The 12,874-nt window shown below is 38.1% G+C and overlaps 4 protein-coding genes across 5 annotated transcripts; 2 read left to right on the top strand and 2 right to left on the bottom strand.

Moving 5' to 3' along the window:
• Positions 1–1,154: 1,154 nt before the first annotated feature.
• Positions 1,155–4,761, top strand: LOC126595761 (delta(24)-sterol reductase). Of its 2 annotated transcripts, none has more exons than XM_050262069.1 (3): positions 1,155–1,317; positions 2,729–3,996; positions 4,094–4,761. In XM_050262069.1, the coding sequence occupies exons 2-3, from the start codon at positions 2,749–2,751 to the stop codon at positions 4,550–4,552; spliced, it is 1,707 nt and encodes a 568-aa protein (XP_050118026.1). In that variant the 5' UTR covers positions 1,155–1,317; positions 2,729–2,748; the 3' UTR covers positions 4,553–4,761. The 2 variants fall into 2 exon arrangements, with proteins under 2 accessions (XP_050118026.1, XP_050118027.1); XM_050262070.1 differs by lacking the exon at positions 1,155–1,317 and adding an exon at positions 2,432–2,611.
• A 604-nt stretch (positions 4,762–5,365) lies between these two features.
• On the top strand, positions 5,366–8,317 carry LOC126595772 (anamorsin homolog). Its single transcript, XM_050262082.1, has 8 exons — positions 5,366–5,530; positions 5,987–6,104; positions 6,465–6,631; positions 6,709–6,807; positions 7,326–7,482; positions 7,606–7,739; positions 7,835–7,909; positions 7,995–8,317. The coding sequence occupies exons 1-8, from the start codon at positions 5,528–5,530 to the stop codon at positions 8,031–8,033; spliced, it is 792 nt and encodes a 263-aa protein (XP_050118039.1). The 5' UTR covers positions 5,366–5,527; the 3' UTR covers positions 8,034–8,317.
• A 121-nt stretch (positions 8,318–8,438) lies between these two features.
• Positions 8,439–9,577, bottom strand: LOC126595773 (protein COFACTOR ASSEMBLY OF COMPLEX C SUBUNIT B CCB3, chloroplastic-like). The gene is made up of 3 exons (XM_050262084.1): positions 9,435–9,577; positions 9,291–9,340; positions 8,439–9,044 (listed from the first exon to the last, which is right to left on the bottom strand). Exons 1-3 carry the CDS (start codon positions 9,475–9,477, stop codon positions 8,520–8,522), a joined length of 618 nt encoding a protein of 205 aa, XP_050118041.1. The 5' UTR covers positions 9,478–9,577; the 3' UTR covers positions 8,439–8,519.
• On the bottom strand, positions 9,479–12,821 carry LOC126595767 (protein S-acyltransferase 11-like). Its single transcript, XM_050262077.1, has 6 exons — positions 12,489–12,821; positions 12,281–12,410; positions 11,534–11,756; positions 10,932–11,230; positions 10,237–10,742; positions 9,479–9,620 (listed from the first exon to the last, which is right to left on the bottom strand). Exons 2-6 carry the CDS (start codon positions 12,353–12,355, stop codon positions 9,611–9,613), a joined length of 1,113 nt encoding a protein of 370 aa, XP_050118034.1. The 5' UTR covers positions 12,356–12,410; positions 12,489–12,821; the 3' UTR covers positions 9,479–9,610.
• Between the last annotated feature and the right edge of the window lie 53 nt (positions 12,822–12,874).

Here is a 12,874-nt window from a genome sequence, read left to right as displayed (position 1 = left end):
TGTATTTAAAATAGAGTAATGCTATATAGATTAAATTTAAAAATTAAATAATGCATCATTAATAATAAATAAGCACGTTAATTAATATATATATAAATTTTTTTTAGTATGTTGATATTTTTACATTAAGAGGAGGATGAGTTCAGCGAAGCCACACAATGGGCAACCTAATTTGGTATTGAATTCGTCATCCAAGAGATTCGAACCTAAGACCTCTCACTTACAAGTGAAGAGGAATATCAGACCGTAGCACTGAGTGTAATCAACATTTAAGTAAATACAATTATCAACTTTCATATTATTTAGTTTAGGGATCCTTAGCGTTATCCTTTAAAATAATTGAAACCATTTTTTGTGGAAATATTTAAAAAATTAATTCTTAATAAAAATATAAATATTTTTTAGAATTAACGTATTTTTTTTAACAATATCAGTTATTTTAAGTTAAAATATTTTAATATCATATTTCCTATACTTAACAACTAGAGTTCTTTTTCCTCTGTTGAAGCGCGTATAGTTTTTAGTGTTTAGCAAAAAATTAACTCTCTCATTCTATCTAAGTTGAGCTATCACCGTTTACAAATTAAAAAAAAAAAGAAAAAGTTTTAACGAAATATTCCTGATACTGTTCACTTTTAATGAAAATGATATTTTTACTCTAAAAAGTTACTCATGATACTATTCACTTACAATACATTTTTGTTTTTTGATGAAAACTTAAAGTTTTCAAATCATTTTTAATTAGTTTTCCAATTAAAAAATTAGTCATTTAACTAGCTTATTTAAGCTTAATTTATTTTATAAATAATAAAAAAATATCTTTTAACTAAGTTGTTCAATGCGAATAAGAATCATCTTCGGATTCTCTTTGTAAGGATTCTAAAAATCCTCAAATCGTATCTGTTTATTGTATATTGTGCAGTCAGTTTTCATCAAATATTATTTATATTTAATTTTAAATAAAAATATTTAAATTAATTTTTGATCATACGATGTACGATGAACGAAAATGAATTAAAAATTTTCGGGATTCTTAAAAGAGAATTTAGAGAGTATCCTAATCCGTTCAATGCCTCGGGGAACATGGGGCTTGACTGGAGATGCCTTGGGCTCTTCAGTGTTTTGTCCTCTCCCCTTCACTTTCTTTACATTTTTATAAACTTTTATTGTTTCAGCAAATAATTTTTAAAATAAATAAATGCATTGGGCCGCACACACGTAGTGTCACTCTGTCACTCGCTCTGTTGCTTCGGGATTTTGCCCTTAAAAATCGGTTCCTCTACGGTTCCGACATTGCAAGTAGTTCGGCACCTTCAGGTACTCTCTCTCTCTCTCGTGTTTTGATTACTGCTAGATTTTAGCCGCTTCGTTACAGTTTGAAATTTTGCGACTTTTTGTTTAAAGGTGGTTTCTTTTTATGTTTGGGGGTTGACTGTGGGGTGTGTTTTTGTGCTGAGATCTGTTTGTTTCCTGAGAAAACGAGAGAAAATGGAGCTTTGACAATGTGGTTTGAGTCTTTCTGTAGTCTCCATTGGAGGTTGTTGGACTTTGTTGAGTGTAATGAGGTCACAGCTTCTCGGGTTTAAAACCTCACCCTCTCTTCCCCTTACTCTAGTTTAAAGTAGTAGTAATATCGCTTGTAATAAAGAAATTATTTGGAAAGAGAAGTAGATCTTGATATTCAAATTAAAGGTCTTTCTGGGGAGACGGTATAGTGACATTCCTCTCCACTTGTAGGTGCGAGGTCTCGCATTAACTAATGGATCTCGTAGAAATCGGATAATGTTCTCATTTGTGTTTTGAAACTGATTTCACTATCTCTAATTATTATTTAAGATTTCGTTTTGGCAAATCAATTTTCTTGTCAAGCATGTGATAAACATAAACTGCACTTGAATGCGTGGTTACACCGATGCTGTTTGTCCGATCTGATGCACATTGTATCTGAAGTTGTGTTTTTTATTTTTCGATGTATGTTTACAGCAACTAATAATCATTGAGGTTGTAAATTTGTAACAGTCGTTTAGAAAAAAGAAAAGCCTTCAGATGATATGAAGGAAGAGCTTTTTTTTTTCGTCAGCTTTGTTGGGCTGTAATTCTTGTTTGCGTGTAATCATTGAGGTTGAAGTAAAATGCTTTCGTGTTTTCCAACTCTAGTAACTTCTAAATCTGACAACTCATCATATGCAAATTGCGCTAACTTTTATGTGGAAACAAAATCTATTCTGGAACTCTAATTGTATGTCCTTATCAGTTGTTTACTTGTCACACTCGATTTTCCAACTATAGCTATAGTAATCTGTCAAAGGAAAGTTTGCATGCCTGGTAAGATTCTGAAAAAATTGAGAATTATAAATTTGTAACGCATATTACTTGCGGAACAATCAAATTTTGGTACTAATCCTAGCTTAATTGTATTCCTTTTTGGTAGGCGATGGACAGGATCTTTGTTGTATCCATGTATTGGTTGTAGTTGATTTTTCATGACATACTTCTCTTTCTCCTTCATTTGTTGGTTTATATGGTATTGTGGCATTCATTGACGTCACCAAGTCACGTTACTAGAATTTTGGGTTTGCTGCAATCGGCGTGAGGGTAATCTGTTTATAATGTATGTAACAGATAGTGCAATGTATAAAGAATGCCTAATCCCATGTAATATGGTATAAAAGTATATGCCATATTATCCCCATTGTGCTAACTAGCAATTATATTTTTCGTACAACAGAATAGGGTTCTGCTTTCAAGATGTCGGATCTTGGAACCCCACTGCGTCCAAAGAGGAAGACGGCCTTGGTGGACTTTTTTGTTCAATTCCGATGGATTGTTGTTATCTTTGTTGTTCTCCCCATCTCCTTCACTTTGTACTTTCTCACGTACCTCGGGGATGTAAGATCTGAGATGAAATCCTACAAGAGGCGTCAAAAGGAACATGATGAAAATGTTCAGAAGGTTGTAAAACGACTCAAAGACAGGAACCCATCAAAGGATGGGCTTGTTTGCACAGCACGAAAACCGTGGATAGCTGTTGGAATGAGGAATGTTGACTACAAGAGGGCTCGTCACTTTGAGGTTGATTTGTCTGCATTCAGAAATGTCCTTGAAATTGATCGAGAGAGAATGATTGCGAAAGTTGAGCCCTTAGTCAACATGGGGCAGATAACCAGGGTAACGGTTCCATTGAATCTTGCCCTTGCCGTGGTTGCTGAGTTTGATGATCTTACTGTTGGTGGTCTCATTAATGGCTATGGAATTGAAGGAAGCTCTCACATCTATGGACTGTTCTCTGATACTGTTGTGGCCTATGAGATTGTTCTTGCAGATGGCCGAGTTGTCAGAGCCACCAGGGATAATGAGTACTCTGATCTTTTCTATGCTATTCCATGGTCTCAGGGAACATTGGGGCTTCTTGTATCTGCTGAGATCAAGCTCATACCTATCAAGGAATACATGAGGCTGACATACAAACCTGTGGTAGGAAATCTGAAAGAGATTGCTCAGGCATACAGCGATTCTTTTGCCCCGAGAGATGGAGATCAGGACAACCCCGAAAAGGTTCCAGACTTTGTTGAAACCATGATTTATACTCCAACAGAAGCTGTGTGCATGACGGGAAGATATGCTTCAAAAGAAGAAGCGAAGAAGAAGGGCAATGTTATTAACGAAGTTGGGTGGTGGTTTAAACCCTGGTTCTACCAGCATGCCGAGAAAGCACTAAAGAAAGGGGAGTTTGTAGAATACATCCCGACAAGGGACTATTACCACAGGCACACCCGGAGTATTTATTGGGAGGGAAAGCTTATCCTTCCATTTGCTGATCAGTGGTGGTTCAGATTTTTGTTGGGCTGGATGATGCCACCCAAGATTTCCCTGCTCAAGGCTACTCAAGGTGAAGCCATTAGAAACTATTACCACGACAATCACGTCATTCAAGACATGCTCGTTCCTCTTTTCAAGGTCGGGGATGCATTGGAATGGGTTCACCATGAGATGGAGGTAAACATGTCTTGTTTTACTTAAACTCGAAAGTCCATTTTGAATTTAATCATGTTCCATAATCCATTTTGTTAATCCTGTTTTGTTGATTCTATAGGTGTACCCCATCTGGCTCTGCCCTCACAGAATGTACAAGAATCCCATCAAGACAATGATATACACCGAACCAGGCTTTGAGCAACACCGTAGACAGGGAGACACGCAATACTCTCAGATGTACACAGATGTTGGTGTCTACTATGCACCGGGCCCGGTATTGAGGGGTGAGGTTTTTGATGGTTCAGAAGCAGTTCGCCGGATGGAGAATTGGCTGATTGAGAACCACGGGTTCCAGCCTCAGTATGCTGTGTCTGAGCTGAACGAGAAGAACTTCTGGAGGATGTTTGATGCGGGGCATTACGAGAACTGCAGGAGGAAGTATGGTGCTGTGGGAACTTTCATGAGTGTGTACTACAAGTCCAAGAAGGGAAGGAAGACCGAGAAAGAGGTGCAGGAAGCGGAGCAAGCCATCCTCGAGACTCCTATTGCCGAGGTTGATGAGCCAGTGGACTACTGATTTTGATTTTCTAGTTGCGGAATCTGCTAGGATTTCTTGCTTTCCTTCCTCCCTTGATTTGTGGTCAGTCTGATTTTAGTAGTTTTCTTTCATCTGATGCTGTTGTAGCTCTGATATTCTTCGAGTGTTGTCGTATGGATTACGAGACTTTGGATGTTTTTAATGACTTGAGACTCACGTTAAGTTTATGACATTGTGTCTTCTTTTCATTCCAAGTTTTATGGTACGAAGTGCTGACTCAATTAATTTTTAAGCGCAAAGAAACTCAACTGGTTTTGCAGATTTATTTGCCCAAACCTGGCTTTGCACTTGGATGAACGAACCATAAACAAATCTGGCCATAAACACGAGAAATCATTTCTGCACTCTTTTTTTTTTCGTTCATCACATATTTTTTTTTTCCGTTGTTAGCTCTTTTTTATTTTATTTTATTTAAAGACCAGAAATCTACGTTTGTGCATAAAAAGAAAAGAAATGCCTACACATTATTGACTTTGAATGCTTATACATTCATGCAACGAATACATCACCAATAATACATTTTTATTATATATATATATATATATATATTTTTTTTTTATAATTATTTAAACAAAAAATATTATTTACATTAAAGAAAACTTTAATTATATATAAAATCAGAAAAAAAGCCTTAGACAATAAATAAATAAAAAGCCGTAATTTTCCATATAATTGCAAACACGTGTCAAGGATCCAGAAGGCCCACGCGCGGCCAAGTATGCCCGGCTCACGAATTGGTTTACACGTCATACTCCATACTCCATCGTCCACGTATTCCTTTTAAATACTTCCCACGCAGCGTACCAAGTTACCAAATCGCCGAACGCAAGAGAGAAAAGGGAAGTCGGCAGCGAACAAATACAAGCACGAGGCATTGTTGGCTGGGCTGTAGAAGAATCGATACGCTGCGGTTTTTGCTTTTAGGGCTTGAAGATCTGTTCCTCCTTCGACGCCATGGTCAGTTTTCTCTGGTCTAAACCCTTTCAGATCTCAATTCTCTTCCTTGTTCTGCAATTGCTTGCTTAGATCTTATTGCAATGCGTTTGTGTTTTCGATTTTTCATTTACTGCGAATTTTTTCCCTGCGATTCATGACCGTTTGGCTGCTCAGAAAACTGAAAGCGAAATTAAAAAACAAAAGAACTGAGTACTTTTAAGCTTTAGATATTAATCGACCTTTCCGACTCTTATTGCAATTTTTTATTTTGATTTTTTAATTTAAGAATGAAGAACCTGACTTTATTATTTGTCATTTTATCGATTTGATTTTGTGTTTGTTTCAGCTGTTATTAGTTCTTCAGCCTCAAAATTTCAAGAACTAAGCTTTTTTTCTCAGATTCATAGATGATTTTGTTCGTCGTATTATCTTAGCAGTTGATTTGCCCACTGAAATATATTGACTTGGTTTCTGCAGGGATCTGTGCTGGCATTTACGGATGATGGAGTTCTACCGGTTGGTCTAGTTTTTGATGCATTAAGGGAGCTCGGGACCGAAAAGTGTGAACCTCAAATTGTCACTCTGTCTTCTTCAAGTAAGTTTCTTATTCGGTTTTGTGATTTAATGTAGTATTGTCTGTATTATTTTATTTACCTCACGCTTTTTCTCCGACAGTGCCTTTCAATATGTTTCCGTGGATTACAAAGCTGTTTTATAAACCATTGCTTGATTAAATCGCTACTTATGAACCAGATTCGTATTCGGTATTCTGATATTTCATATTGGGCAGTATTGTGTAGCATCCAATGGTCAATTGCTTAGTTTTTATGTTGGATCTACCGGTCTAGGATTAGCTATTTATTTTTAATTCTCACTAGTTTGTCATCTGCGTAGTTTACATAGTAGCCAAAAACTTAGTGTTCATCTCATTTTGTTTTGGTATATGACATGACAGATGAGCTGCCGGTGGGGCCTTCCACTGTCGATATTGTGTTTACTCTTTGTAGATCGATTGAATTTCCAAATGAGCAGTTGCTAGGGGAAATCTCAAGAGTCTTGAAGCCTAGTGGGACAGTTCTAATTTACAAGATATCTGATGCTTCTACAGGGGAAACAGATAAGGTAATTAATGTTCACATGGTGACATTATAGATTTTGTTTTGGCATGAATGAGAAATCTGACTTGGGTTTTATTGCAGACCACCTCCGTTATTGAGCGCAAGTTACTATTGTCTGGTTTTCTAGAAGCAAAAGCTTTCCAAGTGAAATCAAGTTTACCATCTGAGTTATCTTTTGGGGTAAGTTTGTGTTACTATTATCCATTGGCATATTAAAACTATGTTTCCCAATTCTCCCCCTTGCATGTTAACTAAAAAACACAAAACTTAGTTGAACTCACTTCGGCCTTAACTCCAACTGTTTGGAGTTGCTACATGGACCATTATCAGGATCATTCAATCCTGCTAGCATTATGTTCTCCATTTAGCATCTCTTCTACCCACGTCATCAATCTCCCTATATATGAATTGCCCAAGTCTTTTACACTGGTGCACTTCTGTTTTTTTTTTCTTTTTCGTAGCACATGAGTATACCATTCAATGGACGTGTCCATTGTTATCTCTGATTTTGTTGGTTACTCTAGCATTTCATTGTTTAACAAAAAGGAAAAGAATATCTTGGATTTTACTTGCGGATGGGATGCTTTTGATAAATTTGATAAAATTTGTAATTTGTATCCCTGTTCATTTATCAATGGATATGCTTTGCGATAGCTAACATTAGTCGTTTGAGCTTTAATTTTATTCTCTCTTTGTAGGTCAAGGCTAAAAAGCCTTCTTGGAAGATTGGTTCATCCTTTGCCTTAAAAAAGACCACAAAAATTTTACCAAAAATTCAGATCAATGATGATTCAGATCTCATTGATGAAGATAGTTTACTAACAGAAGAGGACTTAAAGAAACCCCAGCTGCTATGTAAGACATCATGGTTCAAAATTATGCTATTTTGAATTGTCTTCATTGTTTGTCGGCCTTATGAGATTCTTTTGGGGGTCAACTGTAATTTTTGTGTATCTTTTATACAATGTGCTTTTGCAGCGAGTGATTGCGAAGTTGGAAGCACAAGGAAAGCTTGTAAAAACTGCACTTGTGGGAGAGCCGAAGAAGAGCAGAAAGTAGAGAAGTTAGGCTCCACTGTGGATTTGAGCAATTTCAAGTCGCAATGTGGCAGTGTATGTCCTCTAGTTTCTCATTCATCTGCTTTTTGATGTATTTTTATTGTTTGGTTCAGTTTTGTTTTCTTTGCTCTGAAAATTACGATCTGCAGTGTGGACTAGGGGATGCTTTTCGATGCGCTACATGTCCTTTTAAAGGTCTTCCTCCATTCAAACCCGGCGAGAAGGTGTTTTCTTGGATTCAAAATCAATCCCTTGCTCCCTCTCTCTTGCTCTCTCTGCCTCTCGGGTTAACGTTCATCTCTTTTACAGGTATCATTGTCAGCGAACTTCCTTACAGCAGACATCTAAACTACCGCCTTCTTCAAATACATCTGAATGGTATGTGGTGATGGTTTTCTTCGCTCCCTAGGCTACTGCTCTTCGGATATATGAATTCTGGGTTGCATCTCTGTGAACCAAAACGTAAATTCTGGTTCAAAATTTGATAGTGTGTTGTGGCCTTAGTTTGGTCCATTTTGTCATTGTCGTTTTACTGTCATATCAGACTTGTTTCTTCGGTTTATGTTTGTTTCGACTTTCCAAAGCAACAGTGCTTATTACTTACTGTGTACCTGCTGCAACGTATATGCTCATGCTTCTCGACAACTTTTCTTTCACATTTTGAATTTCCGCCATTTTCGACTCGGAGAGTCCATGAGTAGACATTTTCGTCTCTCGACAGTCGGGCTATAAGAACCACAAACACAGGCAACGTCGCAACGACGAAGTTTATTATTCACTCTTCCACAAAAAAATTACAGTTCTCATATATTGCACAAGACTAATCTCGTATGCTTAGCTGCTAAGCTGTTGAGAGAGGAGAACAAGAAGGCCCTGAGGACCTACCAATATCTCATTTAGGAAGCTCATCAATCCGAACCACACCACCGGCGTAACGTCCACACCGCCTAACGGCGGGATCACCTTTCTGGTTGCCACGAGAATCGGCTCCGTGGGAGCATAAGCCACCACGTACGGGAACTTCCCAACCGGAAGTTTTGGGTACCAGGACATGACTATCCTTATTATGAAGAGAAACGAAAACAGCGAAAAAAATGGACCCAGAAACCCGATTGCTAGCTTTGCTGTTGCAGGGTCCAAATCTGCCACCACCAAGTTGTGCATTAGATTTGAGACGTTCTGTGGCGTGCTCGGCGGACCGATGCGGAAAATGTTTGAAACTGCATCTATATCATCAGATGGCTTCAATGACAACAGAGCGGTAGGAGAAGCAGCTCCGACTTGGACCAAACAGAAGGAACATTGTGCAATTAGGAGTCCTTGCCTTGGCTGCCTTTCACTTCTTGTCTTGAAGCTTTCCTGACAAGATGGAAAAGAGTTCGTTGAAATCATATGAATAGAGTTTGAACATGGCCGATGTTAGAGGGGAAGCGATATCCGCACACCCTTCTTTTTCTTCTCCAGCACACTCCTCTTGCCTTTGAATTAAATTTGCAACGAAACACGAGCGTGCATGAAGAGAAAACGGGTGTGCGGAAGTTATTCGCTTCAAGAAAGTTGGCCAAGTTCAATTTTGCAATTGAAAAACAGAGCTGGGGTACTCACAATAGGACTGAGATTTCCAAGCTTGGATATCCTTCTCGTGGAGGGCCATCCTACAACAAATTGGAAATCAAGAACACAAAACAATGAAATCTTACAGAAAACTACTCCGAAACAGGAAAAACGAAAACCAGTTTTAATTGGTACCTTTAATCTGGACGTGGTTGAGAAGATAAGAACAGGTAGCCATCGGAGAGACTAACGGGGAGAGAGAGAGAGAGAGAGAGAGAGGAGAGGAGGAGGTATTGAAATGTTATCCTTTAAACGAGAGGTGGGGAAGTCCACTTTTAAACATGTGACCGGCAACGGCTATTGTAGGTTTCTCACTGGTAACTGATTACATTTCCAACAATACATATATAAATTCTATATTTTCCGAACATTATCCAACCCATTTCTGCAATCTACATCTAACGGTAAATAAAATTAAACAAAATTGTTTCATTTTCTCCGATTAATTTAAATTTATAATACAAATCATCCACAACTCGATAAACCCACAAGTGTTCCAACAGTCATCCCCTACAAAAAGAGTCGAGTAATGTTATTCATATCATATTTTTGTACCACATTTTCGTATCAACTTAGATGACATCTGATGTGGGCAGCCACATCATTTGAAAAATTTGCAAAACCCAAGAAAATGAAGGAGAAAAACTCCTCGTATACCACAATCATCGTTTAATTAACTAGTTTTTCTTACTTATTAGTTTATTAAATAATGAACTAAATTTAAAAATCTGATTAATTCAAATGATGTGGCTATCAACATCAAATGTCACTTAAAGTGGTATGAAAATATGATACAAAAACATAGTATGAATAGTATTACTCGGTGTATAAACCCCGTGAACCTTCAAAGTTTTGCTTACCATGAAAGTAAAATCAAGCCCCCCTCCTAAAAAATGAGTAATAGAAAAGGAAAAGGAAAATAGAGTAGTGCTTTTACTTCTTGTGTTTATGCGTCTTCTTTTGGAAACTTGGCAAAACTCTTGAGAGAGAGCAGAGGGAAAGATATCTTGACAAGGGATACGGGAATGCCAAGAAACGCACGAGGTTTTGGCAATCCTTCTCTCCAACTTCATCACTTCCCTGTGAACTTAAATGACTCAAATACGTCTTTCCCTCGTAAATAAAACTGAGCTGCTGCCACAGAAGTATGCCCAGCCCTATCTCCAACGAAACACTTGAAACAAACAGATATATTAGAATAAGCCCTCTAGGGGATAAAAGGACAGCGGATCTTAGAAAACCATGTATAATCCCACGGATAGCTGTTGTAGCTGAATCACTGTCAACGGCATGTAAGTGGTCCTCGGATTTGTATGTTATGGATGGCCAGATATGATAACCCACATACATAGCAATGATAGAAATATAGAACATACTGGTGACAACTGATATGAGGAAGGCAATGAAGTGTCGGTGGTTAGACGCTCCAACACAATTCCCAATCTGCATCAAAATTGTACGGCGACAATGCTATCAGTATGAGTGTTATGATCTCAAATCCCAATCAACCAAGTCTTACTGATACCTAGAAGTCAAGTGATTAAAAGATAAAGCATTCAATAGACAGAAAGATATTCCGTAAAACAACCGACCAACATATTTTCGAACTGGGAAGAAGACGACGACACTCACAAATGGGCAATGATGATCCATGTCCAATATACACATTCCACAGGACCGGCAATGATGAGTGCTAGGCGACTTTGGCTTTGAGCATTGGTGACAGAAGGTATAATTATCGAGGTCACCCTTCCCCACAGCTGGATAGCTTCCCCACACTCTGTATGGAGGTGTTCCAGCACACGCAAATGAAGCAGAACTGAATGTATAAACAGTGGCTACAGATAACATGAGGGTAATGATGGAGTGAAAAATTCCATGGAAATAGCTGATATCGAAAAGAACAGGGAACAGCGCCCACACTCCACCACCTGCAATTTTAGAAAACATGTCAACATGAAAAACAAAAGAAAAACAAAATCCATCTACTCGACCTGTAGAACACACAAAACAATGCAAATTTCGTAACACGCTCCTGAATCCCCAAAAAGAAGCTATTAACTCCCTCATTGCAGTTTCACATTTTGCAATCAAAGTAAAATTTCTTGATCTTCTTTCATGGAAATATTTTGACCATTTCCCACACAGAAGATATTATACGAGGAATGTCAACAAATGTGCAAGCAAAGTGGAGAGAGATTCCAAAACGAATTATACGAGGAACGAGTACATACATATCACAAATAGCATAAACATGAACAGGATACTGACTAAGCAGCGATCCCGCAAGCGCCTCAACGAAAAGTATTTGCATTCACGTTTCCCCGCATTGTGATTTGTTAAAGCTCCACACCAACCACACTTGAAAATTGGAGCATTTGATGGAAGAACAAGGCGTAATCCACAACCCCAACACGTGACGTCATAGTCGTCCTTGATGGATTCTATAAAATGCTCCTACATGAAACCCACAAGTAAGCAACCAAGACAATAAAATTCAAACTTGCACAACCAGTAAGATCCATGTGGAAACCGAATCCATTATTAGGTTCTGTGTTTTATGGAAACCGAATAATCTAGCACAACTTATTTCTTGCAACATGAATGCCAATCATTCAAAAGCAAAAGCAAATTTAACAAATGAATATTCACAGAAAAAGCACTTTTACCAAATAATCAGGCAAGAATTGTTATTGTACTCGGTCTAAAAACAACCAAAACAAAAGTTAAAAGAAATAAACAGATAGATAAGCTTCAGCGCTTCCAGCTTCCGATTACCATTTTGCTTTTGGAAAAAGAGGAAAATCAATAAATATGAAGAACCGGGACAGAAAAATGCAGAAGAAACTACAAGGAAAAAAAATGGACGAATTTATTTACAAAAAAATCTGATTAAGTTTTGCCCACGACAGAAGAAGAAAATTACAAAATTAAAAAAGAAGAAGAACAGAACGCGAGGGGAGACGGGAGAAGAGTTTGACCTTGGGCAAGTCGGCCATGGTTGGAATTGCCGTTGGAGCAGCAGCTTCAGAGGATACAGAGATTGAAAATGCCATGTAACTGCAGCTGAACCGGAATCGAATCCCAATTCTGCAATCTCAAGGGCTCATCCTCCATTTCACAATTCACAGACCGACAAATATTTGATCGATTGATTGGAGAATGTTTAGTGCCATTTCGAAGGAAGACACTCGCTGGAAACTTCATCATTTTCTTGTCGCGTTTGACCGGGTCCAACATCCAAACCGGCCGGCCGAACACCCAATCACCCGCTTTGGACTCCCAGTTTTTCCTTTTTGGGTAAGATTTTGAAATTTGGGCTCTAGTTTTGAACTTGGGTAGCGCCAATCGTCGGGCCTAAATCATGTCCACCCAACTTATTTGGGTAGGTGATTCTCTCTCTGCAGAATCATCTTACATCGAAAAAAAAAATATATTTTGAAGTGACTAAAAGTGTCCCTTCGAAAGAAATTGAAACGATACAAAGAATTGTTTAAGAACCCTTGGGCAACACTTCCTTAGAAGCTAGTTTTAAAGGCCAAGTTGAGCTCCGACAGATAATGAATGAGTTGCAA

This window comes from Malus sylvestris, chromosome 13 (assembly GCF_916048215.2).
Source record: "Malus sylvestris chromosome 13, drMalSylv7.2, whole genome shotgun sequence".
NCBI classification, from domain to species: domain Eukaryota; kingdom Viridiplantae; phylum Streptophyta; class Magnoliopsida; order Rosales; family Rosaceae; genus Malus; species Malus sylvestris.
This window is presented reverse-complemented; position numbering and strand designations above follow the sequence as displayed.